Source organism: Barbatula barbatula, assembly GCF_947034865.1.
Source record: "Barbatula barbatula genome assembly, chromosome: 19".
NCBI lineage: Eukaryota > Metazoa > Chordata > Actinopteri > Cypriniformes > Nemacheilidae > Barbatula > Barbatula barbatula.
Window position 1 is genome coordinate 9,773,147 of NC_136782.1, and position 22,474 is coordinate 9,795,620.

The window sequence follows — 22,474 nt, forward strand, 5'->3', positions numbered from 1 at the left end:
TGTTATTTCTGCAATCAGGGGCAATTGTATAAAGATGATTATACCTGCTTTTGAGCAAACAGATAGCTTTTGTGCAGTGTTATCACATTCAGATTGCAAGTGACGTTTGTTTGTTTTATGTTGTTACTGTTAAACCATCCAGGCTAACGTCCTGAAATTAGTTATTAAGTAATGTTGAAATGTATTTTGATGATATATAATTTAGTTCAAGGGCTCTAGAAGTACTCGGGAGCAGCAAGCCACCACACATTTCATATAGCAGATCATTAAAGATGAAGGCAAAGTGGGAATCGTAACCTTCAGTTCTTCTGCTTAAAAGTGATAGTTCACCCAAAAATGAAAATTCTGTCATCATTTATTCACCCTCTTGTCATTTTAAACCTTTATGACTTTCTTCCGCAGGATATTTTGAAGAAGTTCGTAACCGAACAGCACTGGCCCCCATTCACTTGTTGTATTAATACTTTGTATCAATATCAGTACTTTGCATTTCTTCAGGTGCTTAAAGCAGATAATAAGGTTGCAATAGGAGATTCAATCATTTTTCTCAGTTTCATTTAAACCCCATTACCAGTAATTCAATGTCAGTTTATTATCACATGTGAATTATTTTATGTTAGAATTAGAAGAGAAATGTTTAATAGCCACTGATGATATCACCTCCAATCTGTTAGTGGATGCGTTTGCTTCACTTATAATACCAACTGGATAAACGTTTATTGAGCATTTTGTTATGTTCATGTTTTCATTTTATTGTATGCTTACAGCTGGTAAGAGAACAGCTGACTCAATGGAACAGTGTCAGTGAATCAGACTGTTGGTGACAAAACCAGTTTAAAATCACCTATGAACTCACTGCACCTACTGTACAGACGCCAAGTGGGTCTATCTACAGTAATACAAACATGACTCAAGATACGATAGTAAAGTCTGGGTACTGCAGAGCTTTGATTTTACAGCAATACAGGAGTTATGTCTGAAGTTTATTGCTCAAACCATAAGCTTGTAAACATGTCTTTATTTTTATATTGATGCACAATGTTTGTCAGGATCTCGCAAGAGATCTTACTGAAGAACCCAAGCGCAGGCAACAATACGGGGTAACACAGAAAGTCTTTTAATTGACTAAACAAGAACAAAACAAAAACCCACAATGGGGAAAAAAACAAGGAACAAATACGAACTAAAAACAAGAAACAAATACTACTCACGTGGGAGCAAAAACTGGAGAACACAGACTAACTAAATCAACATGAGGGACTAAACTAAAACACAGCAACTATACAGGGAAGTTCAGGAAAAATCCTACATGTACTCACAAGGCAAACAATCAACACAATGTACAAAGTACACAAAATACAACAAACGAGCACAGGTCAATGAACACGAGGATGTTTTAAAGGGAGACAGACAAAGGATAATTAACAAGGGTCAGGTGCGGGTAATGAAACACTCAGGGAAGCTAACAAGGAAACGAGAGGGGCGGGGCCAGAGATGGGACCGGAGAGAACACATATTATGTCAAAACTGACAATAATATATTTCTCTCTGAGTTGATATTTTTACTCCAAAACAAAAAGTCTCTATCTTATTATGCTTAAAGTTGCATTAATGGATGAGAAGACAAAAGTTCTCATAGGTATGAAAGGTAATTAAATTGTGTTACATTTGTTTACTGTAGGCTATATATTTGACACAATTTGTCTATAACAGAGTTGACAGATTTTTCTGTTAGTACATTGATGTGCAGTATTAAATATATAAATCTTACAAGTTTAAGATCAGAAAATGTTGAATTTAAAGTTAATTCTATGAAAATAAAAAAGTTTAACAGAAAAAAATCTATCCATTTTTTAGTTTTCTTTCTCTACTTGAAATGTACCCGCAATTCTGGAATGACCCACATACAAACACACAAGTAATGTATTGTGGTTTATTTTAAAAGACAAATACAGGAAACGTGTTCGTGGTAAGAGCGTTGGGCTTGTGATCAGAAGGTGGCCGGTTCTAATCTCAGTGCCAGCAGGTCATGACTGAAGTGGCCTTGAGCAAGACACCTTACCCCTGATTGCTCTGCAGTAATGTGCCACTGTAGAAAACTACTTTTAAGTTGCTTTGAATAAAAGCGTCTGCCAAATGAATAAATGTAAATGTATTAAATGAGCTATTTCTATCTACATACACTGCGGGTCCCCTTAAATCAGTGTTTCTCAAAGTGTGGGGCGGGCCCCACTGGTGGGGAATAGAGAGATGACAAGTGGGGCGCGACAAATGGGTGGACATTTTGACATTTTTTTGACAAATCTCTATTAATTACTTTATTATTGACCATACACTCAAAACAAAACAATGACATTTAAAGGTAAGCCTTACATTTATCTGCACCAGCAGATAAAACCAAGACAGACAGTGGACCTAAATTTCATTACCCTTTTTTTGCTATCGGGGACAGGTGGGGCTCGGACCCCTTCCCTCCCTCCAAAGTGGGGAATGGCAGAAAAAGTTTGAGAAACACTGCCTTAAATGGAATTCATCATGTTGTTTCTACAGCCCTAAACAGACAAACTGTCCTACGGAGCGCTTAATGGGGGGGAAAGAAGTGAAAATGTGACGACAATTTAAGCACTACGCCAACGTAGTGCTTCAAAAGGGAGGGGTGGAGTGAACCGTTGGTTGCAATTTGGAACCTTACAGCTAGATGCTGCTAAATTTCATATGCTGGACCTTTAAAGTAGCCTACAGCAGGCAGTGCACATCTGGTGGTTTCCTTTATTTGTTAAATAACACTGCACCAAAATATGTTGTCCTGTTTTTACTAAAACGTACCTCAACCAACCAATTGCTGGTTAATGTGGATTAAATCTGATCTGATACTTCATACATTTATTCTTATTACTAGTGTAATGCATTTGCAGTATTATGTACAGTGACTCAAGACGAATTTGAACCAAAAGAATACGTTTTTGAGCATTGGAAATAAAATATTGCGTTACACTGTTACTTCTCTACTATCAACTGTGAGCCTTCATTTTGTCATGCAATTTAACAATTTCATAAACACTGAGTTCAGTAGGGGTTTCTCATGTTGCAGTGACGGGAATGTTGTGAAAAAAGGGCAATGATGCGTAAAAAATCTGTTAAGATAACAAATTGGGTTGGGCATCCCTTTCCTCATTTCTGCACAGTGATCATGTTTGTTTCTCAATAAGGTCAGTTCTTTACAGTTGACTCATAAGTTAATGATGGTAAAGAGCAGATTCTTCTTATCTGTGTCTTTCAATTTAATTGTGAAAAATTATGAATTAAATTAATCATTTAATTGGAATATTGTGTTAATTTTCCAATAAGAGCTAAACTTGTGTTGAGTGTGAAAAAGACATCAAATTTAAGATGAATTTAACTGCTAGCATTTGTTTTATTTTATTTATTTATTTTTGTTTTCTATTTATTTTTTCAAATAGACATAGTGACCAATTTTGTGGGTCATGATAGTATTGTATTGTACATCTGATATTATGAAAGCTAGATGATATATTAATTGACAGTATTTCAAGCGAGACTTGTTTTTAATATAAATTTGCAAGTTCATAGTTATGTTATCTTTTTTATTGGACAGGACATGTTTACTGAGGGCTCTCCGTATCTTTTTGAAGCAATGGAGAAAAGGGTTTATTTCAAAGACATTACAATATTAGTCCCACCTCAATGGAGAAGCGCAGAGTTTAACAAATCAAGAACAGAATCCTTTGAGAAGGTACAGAACATTTGGACGTATTGTCTTGTTTGGACAAAATAAATGGGCAATCGCATGTTTCTGACACAAACTGTTAATCAAATGCAGGCCAGAATAAGAATTGATAATCCGGCGCGTGGTGATGATCCGTACACCAACCAGTATGAAGACTGTGGATCAGAGAGTCAATACATCCACTTCACCCCAAACTTCCTCCTAAATGACAAACTCCTTCAGGCTTATGGATCAAGAGGTCGCTAGTCAACCATTTTCCATGAAATTATTCAAACTACTGTATGTGCTATTTAATTTTCAGAAATGTTTTTATTTGTTTGTTTGTAGGAAGGGTTTTGGTTCATGAATGGGCTCATCTGAGATGGGGAGTATATGATGAATACAATGAAGACAAGCCATTCTACTTTTCTAATGGCGTTCAAGCTACAAGGTTATAAACCAATAACTGATTATGAAAAAGAAACCAAATTATTATAATTTAGAAAGGCATGCGCGGAGTTTGCGGGGGGCAGGGGGAGCATTGCCCCCCCTGGCGACTGAAACGGGTAATTGCATTGTTTCAACAAAAAAAATAATTGCATTCTTTAAAAAAATTATATATTATAAATATCTTAAATAAGGATAAGGAACTGGCTGCGGTTGACGATGGGAGCAGCCAGGTTTTCCTCTCTTGCGATCCTTCACATCGAAAGCGACATTACGGCCAAGCTCTCACCTGAGACCATTATCGACGCATATGCTGGACGCAAAAAACGAAAATTACTGTTGCACTAGTCTGGACAATGTCTAGGTCTGTAAATTTGATTTCTCTGCCAAATAACTGCTTTAAACTCAACACACTGCTTTCAATATGCTGTCTTTTGAGGGATGGGGACGGGGGTCCCACTGATATAAAAATTAAAAGTGGGGAGTATTGTGTGACTGTCAGTTGAAAATGTTCCGTCTAGTCACACTTATAAGAGAAAGGCAATTTTGTATCTATGCATACTGTAGCCTCTCACATGGCGTCTTTTTTATTTTTTCCCCTTGTCTCAAAATGTTTTAAATGTTTCATGAAGTACAACAAAATGCGAAATATAACTTGTTTTTTAATCGCTCTCATTGCCACAATGTGTTTTGAAAAAAGGAAAGAAAACTTTAAAAATCTTTTCGTTTTGGTTGAAGATAATATTTTAACAAAAGTGGTCCGCATTTTATTGCGTTGATCCTAATTGTGTCCGAAGATGCGATGCAGTCAAGTGGCTTACCTGTTTACTAAAAGAATGATTGTATTGTTGTACTGTTTTTTCTTCTTCTTTGGGTTAAAAATAAATATATGTGTTTATTTAGCATGTTTGTTGTGTCCATATGTGTTAGGGCTGTGTTCCCCAATTGATAGCCCAGGTCCCAGCTGCTACAATGACTTTTTTTTTTGCCCCCCCTGTTTCGAATGTCAAACTCCGCCTATGTAGAAAGGATGACCAACATTGTCTATGTGTTTATTTATAGATGTAGTAAACACATTACAGGCCAGTATTACGATTACTCTTCTGGCGTTCTTCAGTCGTGTCTCCTTGATCCTCAAAATTCACTACCTACCAAAGAGTGTCAGTTCTTTCCAAACAAATATCAAAACACAAAAAGCTCCATAATGTATTTACCAAGTGTTGATTCTGTAAGTATTAAGTCAGTGACATTTACAGAAAATAACCATAAGAGTCTCGAGAGAATAAATATTGATTTATTTTGATCAATTTTTCAGATAGTTGCGTTTTGTCGAGAAGACGAACACAATGGTGCGGCCCCAAACATGCAAAATGAGAAATGTGGAAATAAAGCTACATGGACAGTAATATTTGAGGATTCAGTGGACAGTGATGCCCTTCAATCTCTAAAACCGCTGGAATCCCCTCCACCAGCCCCATCTTTCACTGTTGTGCAGAGAATGCAACGTGTCGTTTGTCTCATCCTTGATGTCTCAGGAAGCATGCAAGTATGTGGCAGTAACATATATTCAACATGAAGTGTCATTTCCTGCCATTGGTCAGAAAAAACGATAAATCCTCTCTGAGCTGACATTGCAAGAATTCATATTTTTACATTGACAGAGTTTTCAACATTTTTCCAACTAATGTTTTGAAATTAGCATGACAATTATTTTGATGATGTACAAATCATTTTCAAGGGCTCTAGGATTATTCGACAGCGGCAAGCCGCCACACATTTCATACGGCACATCATTGAGGATGAAGGCAAAGTGGGAATCGTAACCTTCAGTACTTCTGCTTCAACTCTTAAACCCTTGACTCTTATTGACAGTGAGACCACAAGAGAGAGTCTTATCCAATCGTTGCCAACACAAGCAGGTGGATCTACAAACGTCTGTACTGGCCTCAGTAAAGCCTTAGAGGTGACCTGTAAATTATATTCATAAGCTTTTTAATGTTTGTGTGATTTGTATAAATATTCAATGCAAATGTATTTATTTTTATAACCATCAGGTGCTTAAAGCAGATAATAAGGATGCATTTGGAGATGAAATCATTTTTCTCACTGATGGTGAGGCAACAGACAACATCAATTCATGTGCTCCTACTGCTATACAGAGTGGTGCCATTATACACACTTTGGCTTTGGGTAAAAACGCGGCTGTAGCACTGCAGGATATGGCGAACAAGACCGGTAAGTGTGATAAGATGGAAATCATGTGTCTAACAGATGCAAACACCAAACAAAGAATCAAAAGCTTCTAACACCAACTGTTGATTTTTAATGGTTATATGACCATATATGGCCAATCCCCTCCCCCAAGGTTGTCACACAATGTATGAAAATCAAACTTTTCAAAATATTTTGTCTTAATTTTTGTCAATCAAATGCTAACTTTTCTTTTGTTCCATTTTGAAATTAGACGGGAAATTTATCATAGCCACTGATGATATCACCTCAAATCTGTTAGTGGATGCATTTGCTTCACTTACAATACCAACTGGAGACTACACGAAAGAACCAGTTCAGGTTTGGCATGTTCATAATTTTTTTATTTACATATATATATGCTTTAAATAATTTATATAATTTGATTGTATATGCTTACAGCTGGAGAGTACGGGAAAGAAAACAGCTGACTGGTTCAATGGAACAGTGTCATTGGATTCGACCGTCGGTAACAAAACCAGCTTTTTAATCATCTTTGAAATCCGTGCACCTATTGTGTATATACAGACGCCAAGTGGGTCCATCTACGGTCAAGCAGATATGAGTGTAGATCCATCAGCAAAGACACTCACACTAAAAATTCCAGGAACTGCAGAGGTATGAGGACTTCAATAGCTATACAGGAGTTATGGCTGAAGTTTATTGTTCAAACCATAAGCTTGCAAACATAAGTGTGTCCATAATATAATAAAAAGGCATTGAGGCCAAATGCCCTGAATAGTCATTAACAAAAATGATTAAAATAGATAGAGATGTTAATGAATAATTTAGAAAATACAATGTGTGCTTTGTCAAAGTCTTAAAAGGTTTGTGTTATCTTTGCTGTGTTTGGTAGTCTGGAGACTGGAAGTACAGTATTCTGAGTGGACAACTTCAGTCTTTGACTATAACAGTAACCAGTCAAGCAGCTCGCTCTGATGTTCCTCCTATCATTGTCAAAGCCCATGTGAATCAGCAGCTAATCGATGGCAGTAAACCCGTGATTGTGTTTGCTGAGGTTAGTCAGAATTACAGACCTGTAATAAATGCTGAAGTGAAGGCCACACTGGAGCCAGAAACTGGGCTTCCAGAACAATTAGAGCTACTTGATAATGGAGCAGGTAAATTACCCAAAATCATTTTCTCAAGCGCAAACACATGCTAAAATATAAATCAACAAACTGTAAATCTTTATCTGTAATAGGAGCTGATGCTTTCAAAGATGATGGGATCTATTCCAGATATTTCACAAAGTTAGTAAAAGGCAGAATCAGCTTGAAAGTGAGAGTAAAGAATAAAGACGGACTATCCAGATTTATTCTCCACAGAAAGAGCGGCGCTCTATATGTACCTGGATACGTGGTGGATGGTAAACTATCATCAATATCACACAATGTTGCTTCATACTGGCAGTAGTTCTAGTAAAAATATTGTGAAACGTGGCATTGCATGGCATCTTTTTCATTTCTATTTTTAGATAAGGTGGAGCTGAACCCTCCGAAGCCTCCGGTTCCTGAACAACCACTTGTGGAAGGAAACTTTAGCAGAACAGCCACTGGAGAAAGTTTTCAGGTGTCTATTTCAAATCCACCAATTTATCCTCCAAACAAAATCACAGATCTTAATGCTGAAATCCAGGAGAACACTGTACTTCTCATCTGGACGGCTCCTGGTGAAGACTTTGACCAGGGAACAGGTAACGCACATTTTGCTGAAAAAATAAACGTTTTTTTAAATGTGTAACTTCATCTTGAGTGCTGAAATAAATATTTTGAAATTACACTAACCTTATTGTGCATTAACCTTATTATATATATATTTATTTTAAGCTAAATCCTATGAGATCAGATGGAGCGATGACCTTGAAATGCTTCGACTGAACTTTAGCGATGCTTCTTTGGTCAACACATCCACCGTCTCACCCAAGGAGGCTGGATCAGCAGAACAACACTCATTTAATATGACAATTGAGAATGGTACCACACTCTTCTTTGCTCTTCGCTCTGAGGACAATAGTGATGCAAAATCTGAAATATCCAACATTGCTCAAGCATCAAAGATCCTGTCTGCTCCCAAACCCCCAGGAATCTCAAATCCGGGCCTGAATTTGACAGTTATTATCATTTCAGTTTGTGTGGCAGTTATAGTGGTATGTTTGATTGTCGCTGTAACAGCATGGGCAGTGAAACGAAGAAAGCATGTTAATGCGTAGCCAATAACAAACTAATGCAAACTATTGTCAAAAACATTATAATTTCAACAAGAATAGGTTTTTTTATTTTAATTTAATATAAAAAAAACCTTAAGGTTCTGTACTGGTGTTTTACTTCTTTTTAATAAACGTAATTCTTGTTTCTGTACTGCAAAAGGCATTTGATTAAATTTGCTTCAATGTTAAGTGAGTTTTTCTTGGATCAAGTTTTTCTTATTGTTTGCCAGAACTGACAACAAAATAAACCAGTTCATAGTCTATAAGAGGCCACTAGATAAACCCGTTTAAAAATGAAACAGAAAAATGTTTATCAAGCAATAACACACATGAATAAATGTAAATAGACCAATGATGTTGAGTTTCATACACTGATTCTTGTTGTTTTATTAAATCAGTAAACTAACGGTTTAAAACATGAGATCGTATTGTGTTTTAGCATCACTGTTTAAAACTCACACAGTGGGATCACACAATATTCACAAATAAGTTGAACATTACAATGAAGATTAGAGATGTTTTGATGCTAAGCGACTTGCAATGCCTTCAAGCTAGATATTTTATCAGTATGTGCTCCCTGTCAATCATGACCTTTACTCTTCTAAAGCACAAGGAACTTGAAGTGTGTTATTTCTGCAATCAGGGGCAATTGCATAAAGATGATTATACCTGCTTTTGTGCAGTGTTATCACCCCATTCACTTCTGTTGTATTAATACTTTGTATCAATATCAGTACTTTGCATTTCTGCAGGTGCTTAAAGCAGATAATAAGGTTGCAATAGGAGATTCAATCATTTTTCTCAGTTTCATTTAAACCCCATTACCAGTAATTCAATGTCAGTTTATTATCAAATGTAAATTATTTTATGTTAGAATTAGAAGGGAAATGTTTAATAGCCACAGATGATATCACCTCCAATCTGTTAGTGGATGCATTTGCTTCCCTTATAATACCAACTGGATAAACGTTTATTGAGCATTTTTTATGTTCATGTTATTGTATGCTTACAGCTGGTAAGAGAACAGCTGACTCAATGGAACAGTGTCAGTGAATCAGACTGTTGGTGACAAAACCAGTTTAAAATCACTGCACCTACTGTACAGACGCCAAGTGGGTCTATCTACAGTAATACAAATATGACTCAAGATACGATAGCAAAGTACCCATGCTAAAACTTCCAGGAACTGCAGAGCTTTGATGATTTTACAGCAATACAGGAGTAATGTCTGAAGTTATGCTCAAACCATAAGCTTGTAAACATTGGTGTGAAAACAATAGGCATTGAGGCCAAATTTTCTAAATAATCATTTACATCAGTTTTAATGTCTTTGTTATTTTTATATTGATGCACAATGTTTAATCCATATCACATAAGATTTTTCAATTTATCCAACTTTAAAAGATTGTTTTAGGTTTCTTTTTTCCCTTTTTAGTAGAATCAACAGCATGGCCACATCCATTCCTCTTAATAAATGTAACGCATAGCTAGCAACAAACGAAAACTGATACATTTAAAATGAGCTATTACTGACACATCCATTGACAATTAGTTGTATGCTAAATAAAAACCTGTTTTCTGTTATATACTCTTTGGACATGAGCACAAAGAACAATTGGTAAACAGTAAGCATCACCTGTAAGCATCTCATTCATTTGTTATTAGGTGTTTCTTTTGATCTGGAACAAGGCTCAGCCCTCAGAGAACTGCATGAAGAGAAATTCAGATCTTTTGTCGTTGAAACTTGGCACGAAATGAATCTGCAGGATTTCAGAGAAGCCCTCAGATAAACTTGGCGGCACAAACTTTTTCCTATTGAGTTAAAAAAAGAGGGTTAAGATGGGACTCTTGTTACTCGACTCATTTTTGGCGAATTATTTTTATACTGAATTCCTTGGTGACTTTAGTTTGGTAGAAATTACATTGGTGTACATTTAGTCTATTACCATTCACTTACTTGTAGCTGTGGAAAACCATGTCATTGACATGAACATGCTTGGTTGCAGAAGGAACCATCTCACGAAACTAAAAACAAAATAAGAGTACATTTAATAAAGCTACATTAAGTTTTTTGTATATTATTTTCACATTGGGCAGGATACAGTATATCAAAGAGCTTTGTTAATATATAGACATCAAGTTTTAGTTTCTTGAATCCATTGTTTATTACTTTCGTTAACCTTTTATCATTTCGCTGATATTCCTTAAATATTACAGATGAATGTTAGTACGGACAGATACCCTATTGTTATGTTTTGCTTGTTCCAGACTTGCTGTGAAATTGAAGCATCGGCAGGGCACTCCAGCGTTTTGACTGACATCGACATATCTGTGGTGTAAAAATAAGAGAACGATCGGAAATTGTACATAATATTGTAGACAGTTTTAGCTGAACACATGAACGATTTGAATGAGGCATGATTTTCTGCTTTATAAAAGAAAGTCGGCACCTTTTTCTAGACTCAAGATCAGGATTAGTGTTGTCCACAGCTACACTATGGCCTTCCTTCAGAGCCCGCTCGCATGCTGCCACGCACTGCTGCCATGAACCAAGTGTGTCCTACGGATAACACAGGTTGGAAAGTTACCCATCTAAACTACGTACTATACTTTGCATCTATAAATACATTGCAATCTATACACCTAAAACTCACTCTGTTGACGTAAACATATCCCTTTGGAATATGTGTTTGGAAAAAGGTTGACTTGCCCGCTGCAAAATAGGGAAAAAAGAATGACATGAAATCACACAAGGTTATCACACAAAAGAACTTTGAGACACATCACATGAAGACTTACATCCAGGGAATCCCACTGCAACAATGACTTCCTGTTTGGTAGATGTGAGGGAGGCATCAGGAGGATCATAAAGACGCATATTAGAGTCTGATTTTCTCTGGAGAATAAAACACGAACACAAAACATGAATCGCACACAGACTGTCTGTCAGTTATTAAAGATACTTTAAGTCAGAAATAAACTGTTTGTGAGACAAATAGTTTACAGGGTCAAAGGTGGGCATGTTGAACGTAGCAGCTTTCCAGCCCAGGAAGAATTCCTCCGGGGTGTGAAACTTAAGGCCAATATTGAGGGCAAACTGGAAGCAAAAACAGAAAACCATACACCTGTTAAATAAAAGTGTTCCCACTTTGGTTATTCACAAACTAAAAAATAAAAGTACAACACCCCCTTAAGGCCAGTCAGAGAATTGATATTAAATAGTAACTGCACCCAAATCCAAGTCACTATTTACTTTAAGTCCCATTATAAAGACCCAAAAGTGACTGATTTAATTACCAATCTGTCACTACAGGAAAAATCTTTCTTCTTTTTTCCGGGGGCCCAGTTTGCAGGACGTCCTGCTGCATCTTTGAATAAAAAGGACAGATAAATCAATAGAGTAAACCAGTTAAATCACCTGAGACAATCAACAACACTGAAAAACTTAACATAGCTCACCTCCGACATAGAAGCTTTGTGACATGTCTATAGTGACCCCACCATTCGCCTGCCAAAACATCACAGCAGCTTTACATACACAGTTTGACTATTGTGCTTGTTGTATGAAAAGAAGGTTACTAGAATTGAGCAATTCACCTTCTCACACAAATGTTCCCACATTCCAACCACAGGCTTTCTGTAAATACCCGGGGCTGTGGAAACAAAGACCTGAACGAGAGGGTTTTAAGTAAATATACATAAAATTATGCCTACAGCACAACAAGTTGTTAGGAAGGAAACTATGCAGGTAAATGGTGTGCATGAATGCCATTAACCTGTACAGGCAGATGCAGTGTTTTTAGGATATCCTCTACTTTGGATTTAAACACTTCTGGTCTCAGTTTGCCTCGAGAAATGCCCATCTGATTGGTGAAAAACACCACCTAAAATAAACGCACACAAACAATAACAACTAGATAGTTACTGCAAACTCAATGAGGCTATGTCAATATATCATAAAATAAATCTGTCAGGTTAAAAAAATATATATACAGTATATAATATTATATGATAAAATACTTAAATTTGATATAATAAAATGATATACTATTAATAAATGCTATGTTTGAAAAGAGTCCAGTGTGTCACATGAAATTATCATCGCTAAAGATTACAGTTTACAGACTACAGAATTTGAGAGTTGTGTCAGATAGAGTATCAGAATCAAGGATTCTATAAAACCGACATCAGCAACATCTTAACTAAACTTATTTATAAAAAAAAGCACCTTAAATCCTTTCTTTAACAGACTGGCCAGTCTTGGCTGTATCTCCGGAAAAAGAATCCTAGTGAAGGACACAGAGTAAAAATATCACACGAGAGACAGGAAAGAGCTATAGACAGCATTTGTGTGTAGGACAGTCTTCAGTCAGACTCACTTCCAGTCATCTGGACTCGTGGGAAATACTTTCCCAGACTTAGTTGTGATAATACAGCCATCAATGTCAAACCCTGCAATCTAAATCAAACAAAAAGAATTAAAAGACATGCAAGCATCTAAATTTCACAAAAAGCATTAAAAGGCATTCAAGCATAACAGAGTTCCTTTGAAAAAAAAACAGCAGCATATCCCACACAAAAAGCATCACTGAACCCAAACTTTGACGTACTTTGGAGCTGTCTGAAACCCCTGAAGCAGTGAAGAGCATCAGGCTTCCGATCTGCTGCCAGTAACTGTCAGAGCAGGTAGATGATGAAGCATTGACGGTTGATGATTCCGGTGTGATGTTGCTCTCTTTCTGTGCAAACTCTTGCAACTGTTTAAGCTTCTCCTCAGCTGAGGTCTCCTCCTCATCTCCACATAATCGTTTCGTGTGAGGAACATCATCATCTGGGCTGTGTGGACGTTTTCTTAACTAGACAGAACAAGTCAAAGAACAAGTGAGTACACTCTATGACAGAATTTGTATGTAAATTTAACCCTGATAGCAAAACTAAAAAATATATATTTTATAAATGCAACCTCATAGTTCTTTCCTACACTCAGCATAATTATTGACTCATAAACAAAACACAATATTAAATACTCTCTTATTTGTGAGTCAGTTTGGATAAAATCCATAGAGAGGTAGAGATGTTTGTTAATTCTTGAATGCAGTTAATCTAAACATAAGTCTATATGTAAATAATTGTAGTAATATAATAATTGATGGTACTACGGTATATATCATTTTGAAAATCAATGTGACACACAAAATAAATTTTGAGAAATGTTTTAGTGGTTTTGTGTCCATTCAATGGAAGTCAATGGGTTATCAACATTCTTCATATATCTTCTTTTTGAAATGTTCCGCAAAAGAAAGAAAGTCATACAGGTTTGGAAGAAAATGAGGGAGAGTAAATTATGAAAGTGAAAATGACTGTTAATGAAAGAATTTTCATTTTTAGGTGAACTAGCCCTCAAAAAATTGGAGGTAGAATTTATTTTTAACAATGCAAACACTGAATGAATAAGGCCAACAACCCACATACAGTAAAATATGTTCAAGGTTCAAGGTTCATATGTACACATAATGACAACGTCCTGAAAGGTTCCAAAGGATTATTATATTTTAATAAAATATAATATTATTATTATAAAACAGAACCACAACAAACTAAAAACTAAATAAAAGAGTATACAAATATTCAGGAAAAATAGATTCACATGTACACTACCAGTACATACACGTACGTATGTTACTCACTTATTCATATTTTTCCCAGATTTTATAAAAATAGCAGACTCATTAAAACTGAGGCATCACACAAAGGAAACTATTAGAGTTATGTTGCAACAAAAATAAACTTGTTATTTTTAGTATCTTCTTAAACAATTTTGAAGTAGTTCCCATTTGTTCTGTGCTCAAAAACTCATGACCAGTTGTGTAAACTATATACATTTAAATATATATGTTAAAATGACAATTCATGGGCATGGTTTTGATCCCACATACTGATAAAAAGTGGCTTTGAAATGTCTAATGCATAAAAGTAAATGCACGAGCCAGGATGATTTACCTTTTGGGGGGATTTAGCAAAGTAATCATGGATGTTCTTCTTGGGGCCTGACCTCCGGGTCTCCATGGTTTCATCAGTGTCTCTGCTGCTCTCTATAACTGTTCCTTTCTCCTTCTTAGGCGAATGGGCGTCGCTGTTTGCACTGTCAGTAAACTTCAAAGTAAATGGGTGGGACTGATTAACCAGGAACAGTGTGTGACCAGCAGTCAGACAGGCAGACTCCCCCCGGCTCAAATAATGACCATCTATAGATGATGGGTTGGCCCCTAGCTGTTGAAAAACAAGTTGGTTTGCAATTTGCATTTACAAATAGTTCCTATACAAATTTCTCCATTTTCTCATCTTCACAAACAATGTAATTGTCACAAACAGCTGTAATTAAATGATAACTTACCTGTGTAACTAGAACTTCCTGTTTGCCATAGTTTGCAACAAGTTTCACTGTCAATCACAATAATGCTTCCATTACTCTTTATTTATAAGCACAAACATGACACGTGTCGCCTGTTGTCTGACTGGGATGGGTGTGATGCGATCACATTACTCACCCTGATGCCTTGAGCACTTCTTATCTGTAATTTTGGACTCAGGACCTCGACCGAATATTAGTGCTCGATCATCAGCCAACTCCGTCCGACCTCCAGAGACACTAACGAGTGTGCACCGCATCTTCATATATAGGTGAGAAGGGCTGAATTCGAGCACATGTGATATTACATTATTAATATGTTGTTAACCAGCCACTTGCACTATACTTTAGTTGTGTAAGCCCCTTATGTGTTTAACGTTAAACAATGAAGATGAACGGGACTTGCGGCTAATATTTGATATAAGTTAACAAGTCCGTGTTTTTAGCACGTTGCGCGCATCGCGAGCGAACGTTTGCGAAAAACAAACTCACAGTTAACTTAAGTGATTACATGCATCAGACAAAATTCACTAAATCACCTACCGATTATCTGAAAACGTATATTCTTTTAGTTCCTGCAGTTGTTTTTGTTTTTCGGGTCCGACGCGAACATGGTTCCGATGTAAAACAAATAGTCCGATGTTTAGTTCCCATGTAAGGAAGTCATTCGTCTGTTCCAGACCCGGGCTGATGATAAGAAGGTAATTCTGAAACAACCCATATGATTAAAACATCTAACAGTATCTCTAATAAATATATTCAATTAAATCTAGTTTTGAGTTATGTATCGGGTTGAGGGCTCCCTCAGAAATAAAAAAAAGTTTTTTGTTGTTGTAGGCCCTATATATGGAGCGATTTTAGTCTCATTAATTATTCATGCGTAAAACAAGATACACACATGCGTAAACAGTTTCGCATGCATAAAACCTAATTTACGTGCACATAGTATATATTTACATTTACGAAAAGCAATTCACGTGCGTTAAACAAAACTATTTTCTCACAAATTACGTTTCGCAAACATACAGCTGCGCACATAACTTTCGGAAAAGTTAAAATGTACGTGTTTGTCTTGTTTTACGAATGTGCAAATCGTCACACACGTGTGAATCGCCTTGGACGTGTGTGTGTGTGTTTTGAGACTCTCCTGGCGACGCAACCCCTTCCACTTGGGTTGTCGTACTCGTTAGCCAATCAGATTCAAGCTTACCATTCAACCAATCACAACCCGCTGAGGGCGCCGGACTCAAGGAAAACGGCTCTGCGCAACTTTAGTGCAGTTTGGCTCAAATAGAACGGAAATGATGCATCACCCTCACCGCACGTTAATCACATTACGATCTTTTCCACGCTTGCGCAGCTTTGTGGGTACAATTTATTATATTTTTTACTGTTAAATACAATACAATACTCAATTTACTTCGCTGCTGTCCACCTGGTCTCATTTCACTATGCGTTCTGTCAAGTCAGTTTGAAATACTGTAATGTTTCCCCTGACTTTGTAGTTATTTCTTCATGTAAATTAATATAGTCTAGTTAGACATACGTGTTATGTTCCTTATTGGCTTCTGTAAACGCCATTGAAGGGATTATTTTACTAATGGATAGATATATTAGCCTGTATAGACCCATACTAATAAATGACTACATTTAAAGTTAACTAGTATTATCAGATTTTAATTTTAAAAAACGACACAAACCGTCTTTGACAATACTACTGACCGCAGATAGAAACACGGTAAGGTAAATAGACATGCCATACAGCAATGAATCGCAAAATGGGAGGAAACTGAAGATTTGCAGTGGATTAAAAAACTTTATTCCACATGTAACCTAAATCATCTATGTTCATGTAACAACTCTATTATTTTGGATTGGCAACCAACATTTAAAAACATAAAAACAGACAAGCCTACAAAACAAAATATGTGCCGCCTGCACCAAAGCTGCGCAGAGCCGTTTTCCTTGAGTCGTGTAATTGGTTGAATGGTAAGCTTGAATCTGATTGGCTAAAGAGTACGACAACCCAAGTGGAAGGGGTTGCGTCGCCAGGAGAGTCTCAAAAAACACACACACGTCCAAGGCGTTTCACACGTGTGTGTAACGATTTGCCCATTCGTAAAACAAGACAAACCCGTACATTTTAACATTTTTCGAAAGTTATCTGCGCAGCTGTATGTTTGCGAAACGTAATTTGTGAGAATATAGTTTTGTTTTACGCACGTGAATTGCTTTTCGTAAATGTAAATATATACTATGTGCACGTAAATTAGGTTTTATGCATGCGAAACTGTTTACGCATGTGTGTATCTTGTTTTACGCATGAATAATTAATGAGACTAAAATCGCTCCATACCTATAACCTTACTTTCTGTTTCATGAGCTGACACATACCACAAATATATTCAGATTTGACGCAGTCCTCTCACATACTTCTGTTAGGGTTACACTTTTCAGTTTGATGCAATACCCAAATTTAAGTCTTAACTGTAATTGCTTTGAACCAAACAAACAGGTTTTCATTGTTAAAAGTGTAGATTTGTCTGTGAAAATCAGTACAAAAGGCACAAACAATGCGTATGAGTCATTCGGCGTGTGATCTGCAATGTTTGTCTGATGACAAACCTAAAGTTTGCACAAGAATTAAGATGCAGGATATACTTCGTTTAATTGTGCTATTGATAAACACGGTTTATTGACTCCATATAAAATTATTGTGCAGTAATATGTTCAGCTTAAACCAACATGTCTTAAATCGTATATTTCTGTTTGACTGAACAAACAAAAAGAAGAGGATGTAATATTTTGGGGCGTGCACCCTGTGGGCACATTCCATGTAGTTACGTCGAGCTAAAGAGGAGTTTCTTTTCTTTACAGTAGAGCGAAGGTGAGTGTGTGTTTGAGTAAAGAATAAGCAAAGATTGAAAGAATTGTAAAGGTTTTAAAAAAATTGAGACGGGGTTAAAGACTGCTATTCTGTATAGTTCTTTATGCTCGACATAGGAAAATATAATTATACAATATATTTATATTTGTTTGTTTGTCTTTGTGTAGGTAGGAACTGCAATTCCCCGTCATATCTGACTAACAAAAGATAAGTAAAGCATCATGGCACGTGAAAATGACTACTACACCATCATGTCTGGTCTTGAGGAGCTCGACTTCCAAGGGCAATCAGTGCCTAGTGACCTTGTTCTAATAGGTGAACGTGCATTTCCACTCGCCATGAATCCAAGAGGTCAAGTCCTGATGGCCGCATCACGTTACGGTCAGGGACGTGTGGTGGTGTTGGGACATGAGAACTACCTGACCCGTTTCCCTGGTCTGATAGAGAACGCCCTGATGTGGCTCATGCCATGTACTGGTGATGCCGGCATCGTTGGGATTCAGAAGAATTTAGGTCCAGTAGCTGACAACCTGTCCTTCTCGCCTATCAGAGCCGAGCTTTCTGATTTTCGGGAGGGATTGGCTATATACGTTACAGATGCTTATAGCGTTGATGCCTGTGCAAAAGATTTGACCGCTTTCGTCAAAGCCGGGGGTGGCTTGATTATTGCTGGCCAAGCATGGAGTTGGGCCGAGGCAAATCCGCAAGGAAACGTTTTTCTGAATTTCCCCGCAAACAAGGTGTGCAGCATCGCAGGAATTTACTTTTCGGAACATACTGGAGAGATTGGCGTATTTCCGGTGTCTCCGAATATCCCCTCTAGTTGGCTTGCCGTATCGTAAGTTAAGCGGACTTTTTAGAAATCCATTTTCGATAAGGCATTTCTCACAGCTATCGTATTGTTATCTTTCAGAATACGCAAGGATTTTAAGGATGACCTAGCAGTCCTGCTAAAAGGCGTGCCTGACTTTGACATCCAAGGTGGGAGTGTAGCATCGGCGTTGATGGTGCACGGACCCCTAGCATTTCCTATTGCAGTCACCCCATGTGGAAAACCATTCATTGCTGGCGGCTACTACGGACAAGGCCGGGTAATCGTGGTGACCCATGAAGGCTACCTGGGTCGCGAAGCTCTGTCCACTTTTCTAATTAATGCTATCCACTGGCTCGACGAGGGGCGTAATGGTGTCATTGGGATCCCATCCAGTCTCGGAGGAGCCCACAATGTACTGAGCAAATCTGGTCTAAATTGCCAGTTTACTAACTTCAGAGAAGATCTCAGCGTCTATGTCTGCACCTCCTATAGTGATGCCCAGTGTGAACAGATCCAAGATTTTGTAGCAGAAGGTAGCGGCCTCTTGATCGGAGGTCATGCCTGGAATTGGGCAAACACACACCCTGGCCAAAACGTGATGACCGAATACCCAGGAAATCGCATTCTTAACAAGATGGGTCTGTGTATTCTGGGCAGCTATGTAAATGGGGGATTATACAAAGCCCCAGAATTAGAGAATACCTCTAAAGAGGTATACCACTTCCGTAACATCCTGCAACAGTTTGGGGAGCATATAACCAAGGGGCACAAACTTGCCCCTCATGTAGAGGGTTGCTTGAGGCAGCTTGGCAACGATTGCTCCAGTTACCTTAACATGCGTACACATGACTGTGCCTCCTACAATTCAGTGATAACTCTTCTTACAGACATGGTCAAAGAGGCCGGTGTTCCACAGGTGTGTAGTAACTGTCCTGTTCAAAGCCCCAGAGATCACCTGATGCTCAAGGTCGGGTCTGAATTGTTCAAAGTGTCACCTGACCCTGATGCCCTCCTGCCGTACATCATCAAGAATCAACCTGACGTGACTACTTTGTCTAATGCAAGAATTCGTGTCAATGTTGACACCGGTAGGATGAATTAATTTTTTAATGAATGAAAAAAATGTTACTCCTTTTAAGTTAGCTAGTGGGGGGCTGTTACACACAAGACCATAATTTTTTTTTTAAATATATTGAAGTTTAAACGCTTGTTTCAGTCTTCGAAGAGTGGATAAGCACAGGCTTGTACCTTTCTCCTGGTATGAGGACATACATGGCAATACCTCCAGAGCTCATTGGGAAAAATTGGAAGGTGATCACATTAAAGACCTTAAAGTGCATCATGTGTCTAGTCCAAATCCATCAAGAGCAATTTCTTGTTAACTTAACAACTTGTCAACAGGTCCAGATTGGTTGCCAGACAGATAACCTTGGTGCTGCAGATGTTATAAAACGGCCGTGTGTGGTCCATGAGCGATACCCCTTGGATAAAGAAATGGTCCAAGTGTGTAATCTATGGGGAGGGCTCATCTACCTAGTAGCACCTCCCAAAAGCAAAGTGGATGGGGTGGAAATTGTAGTGCAGACTTCAATACAAGCTCCATACTTCAAGTCTGGTAAGAAAACTGAATTAGTTAACTCAAGCATAACCAAAAGCAAATACAGAATTGTGTTTGTGCTACTCAACCTACTTATTAACGTTTCTTTGGTAAAGTGTAGATTTACTGCACTACGATCAGTGGAGACACCAAATCTAAACACACATACAGTATATACGCTGAAAAAGGGTATTCAAAAAGCACTTTTGGGTTAAACCTGCATGTAAGCGCAGCCACGTAGTGTTTTTACGTAATGACATCGCCAACTACTGGCCTGGCATGTATACTACAGAATTCACATCAGAATTCATAAAGGAGTGTAGTAAAATGTGAGCTAACTTGCTTTGTTCTTTCAGGAGAGACCAGTGTAGCTGACTGGGTCGGGGGGATCCGTCAAGCACCGGCCCCATGGGCTGAGCTTGAATTTGAGAACATCATCATTACATTAGAGTCAAGTATAATACGAAATCTTGATCGGCCTGATGAGGTGGCGGCACTTTGGGATTCCATTATGAGAGGCGTAGCTGACCTGGCTGCAAAGCCTCAAAAATTGCCCCGCAAGGAGCGTTATGTTGCAGATGTTCAGATCTCTCACGGTATGAGCTCCTATTGAATATCCACCCAAATGTTTTTTCTCATTGTTTACTTAATGCCATCCTCCCAGTTCCAATCTTAGTCCTTTCTTCTTTGGAACAGAAAAAATAATACATGTATTGAATGTACATTAGGTGGAATAAATATGATGCCAGTGACAATGATACATTATGATGTTACTTGCATGTTTTGGCTACATCCATAAGAACAACTTGCGTATAATTACAGTTGTCCTGATTTATTGTAAAGTTACTGTACTGCTGTACTTGTGAAATGATCAGCCCACCACACCCACTTTTTGCTGACACTCTTGGGTGTGTGACTCAAAATGTAAATGATATTGAATAGTTGTGGGTAAAGTACATTCATACTGTTCTGTTCACACACCCACCCCTCCTTTTCACCCTCAGGCTTCATGCATGCCGGGTATCCCGTCATGATGCACTCCGGCTCAGCCTCAGGATTAGTAAACACAGAGGAAGCCCGGAAAGGTTTGTGGGGACCTATTCATGAGTTGGGTCATAATCAGCAGTGTGGAGTTTGGGAGTTTCCTCCACACACGACCGAGTGCACCTGCAACCTTTGGTCAGTGTACGTGCATGAGGAGGTGCTGGGTGTTCCTAGGGCTAATGCTCATCCAGCCATGACCCCAGAAAATCGCCAGGAACGTGCCAGAGGATATGCCAAAGGCGGCAAGGATTTAAAAAACTGGAGTATGTGGGTAGCACTGGAGACTTATATGCAGGTAGGAACAGACTGCTTATGTTACCAATATAGTTGGAAAATTGTGTTGTTTTCATTTATTTACAATATAAAAAGTCAAATTTACAAAAAGGATGCAATGTTTCTTGAATGCTGCAAAGAAAACAAGTTCATATTCACGTTTAAACAACACAATAATAATGGTTTTACATGTATTTGAGAAAGAAAAAAAAGTAATGACCCTTATTTTTAATCACAGCCTTCATGCATCTTGGCATGGATTCACATTGCCTGGGTGACTTTATTTCATTTCTGAACTTTGCTAAAATTCTAATGCAATTTTTATCGTGTTATAATATATATATATATATATATATATAAATCTATATACATATATAGATATAATCGTCTCTTATCATAAATTCATAGTCCCTCTTTAATTTTTAAGCTTCAAGAGAAATTTGGCTGGGATGCTTACAAGAAAGTTTTTGCTGCCTATCAAACCATGTCTGGAGTTCCCAGAGACAACGCAGGCAAGATGAACCTGTACGCCGAGACCTTCTCCAACGCGGTGAACATGAACTTGTCCTCCTTCTTCAAAGCCTGGGGTTGGCCGATCCAGCCCAACACTGAAGAGAAGATCACTCATCTGCCCGACTGGAGCGACCATCCTATGAAGCAGTATGAATAAGACCTCCAAAAGCCTTTCAGAAGAAATTCTGATGAGATTGCGATGTAAGAGTGGCTTGATTTGTGTGAATGTAGAAGGAAAAATAAATTGGTGGGTCGTCTATATAATTGATTTACAATACTGATGAAATAAAGAGGCCAGAGATTG

General features: G+C 37.8%; 3 protein-coding genes across 6 annotated transcripts; 2 read left to right on the plus strand and 1 right to left on the minus strand.

The window, feature by feature from the left end:
- Window positions 1-733: 733 nt before the first annotated feature.
- pnkp (polynucleotide kinase 3'-phosphatase) lies at window positions 734-15,730 on the minus strand. 2 transcript variants are annotated; one of them, XR_013787974.1, is made up of 19 exons: window positions 15,586-15,728; window positions 15,182-15,324; window positions 15,028-15,074; window positions 14,634-14,903; window positions 13,244-13,489; window positions 13,013-13,092; window positions 12,862-12,919; window positions 12,410-12,517; window positions 12,231-12,302; window positions 12,093-12,141; window positions 11,931-12,001; window positions 11,638-11,730; window positions 11,433-11,529; window positions 11,288-11,346; window positions 11,084-11,193; window positions 10,875-10,962; window positions 10,591-10,658; window positions 9,723-10,445; window positions 734-844 (listed from the first exon to the last, which is right to left on the minus strand). XR_013787974.1 is itself a non-coding variant. In XM_079480755.1 (18 exons), exons 2-18 carry the CDS (start codon window positions 15,306-15,308, stop codon window positions 10,325-10,327), a joined length of 1,764 nt encoding a protein of 587 aa, XP_079336881.1. In that variant the 5' UTR covers window positions 15,309-15,324; window positions 15,586-15,730; the 3' UTR covers window positions 8,993-10,324. The 2 variants fall into 2 exon arrangements, 1 of the variants encoding a protein (XP_079336881.1); XM_079480755.1 differs by lacking the exon at window positions 734-844 and having other exon boundaries at window positions 8,993-10,445; window positions 15,586-15,730.
- LOC306908822 (calcium-activated chloride channel regulator 4A-like) lies at window positions 3,620-8,820 on the plus strand (the record flags this gene model as incomplete). The annotated part of the gene is made up of 13 exons (XM_079482033.1): window positions 3,620-3,754; window positions 3,842-3,986; window positions 4,076-4,178; window positions 5,237-5,402; window positions 5,490-5,720; window positions 5,913-6,137; window positions 6,229-6,409; window positions 6,639-6,745; window positions 6,827-7,042; window positions 7,281-7,545; window positions 7,629-7,793; window positions 7,902-8,120; window positions 8,254-8,820. The coding sequence occupies 13 exons, from the start codon at window positions 3,620-3,622 to the stop codon at window positions 8,634-8,636; spliced, it is 2,541 nt and encodes an 846-aa protein (XP_079338159.1). The 3' UTR covers window positions 8,637-8,820.
- Window positions 15,098-22,474, plus strand: LOC306908141 (TRPM8 channel-associated factor homolog). 3 transcript variants are annotated; one of them, XM_079480752.1, is made up of 8 exons: window positions 15,098-15,314; window positions 18,097-18,767; window positions 18,843-19,831; window positions 19,960-20,054; window positions 20,145-20,358; window positions 20,697-20,936; window positions 21,345-21,679; window positions 22,085-22,474. In XM_079480752.1, exons 2-8 carry the CDS (start codon window positions 18,151-18,153, stop codon window positions 22,325-22,327), a joined length of 2,733 nt encoding a protein of 910 aa, XP_079336878.1. In that variant the 5' UTR covers window positions 15,098-15,314; window positions 18,097-18,150; the 3' UTR covers window positions 22,328-22,474. The 3 variants fall into 3 exon arrangements, with proteins under 3 accessions (XP_079336878.1, XP_079336879.1, XP_079336880.1); XM_079480753.1 differs by lacking the exon at window positions 15,098-15,314 and adding an exon at window positions 15,615-15,743; XM_079480754.1 differs by lacking the exon at window positions 15,098-15,314 and adding an exon at window positions 17,832-17,929.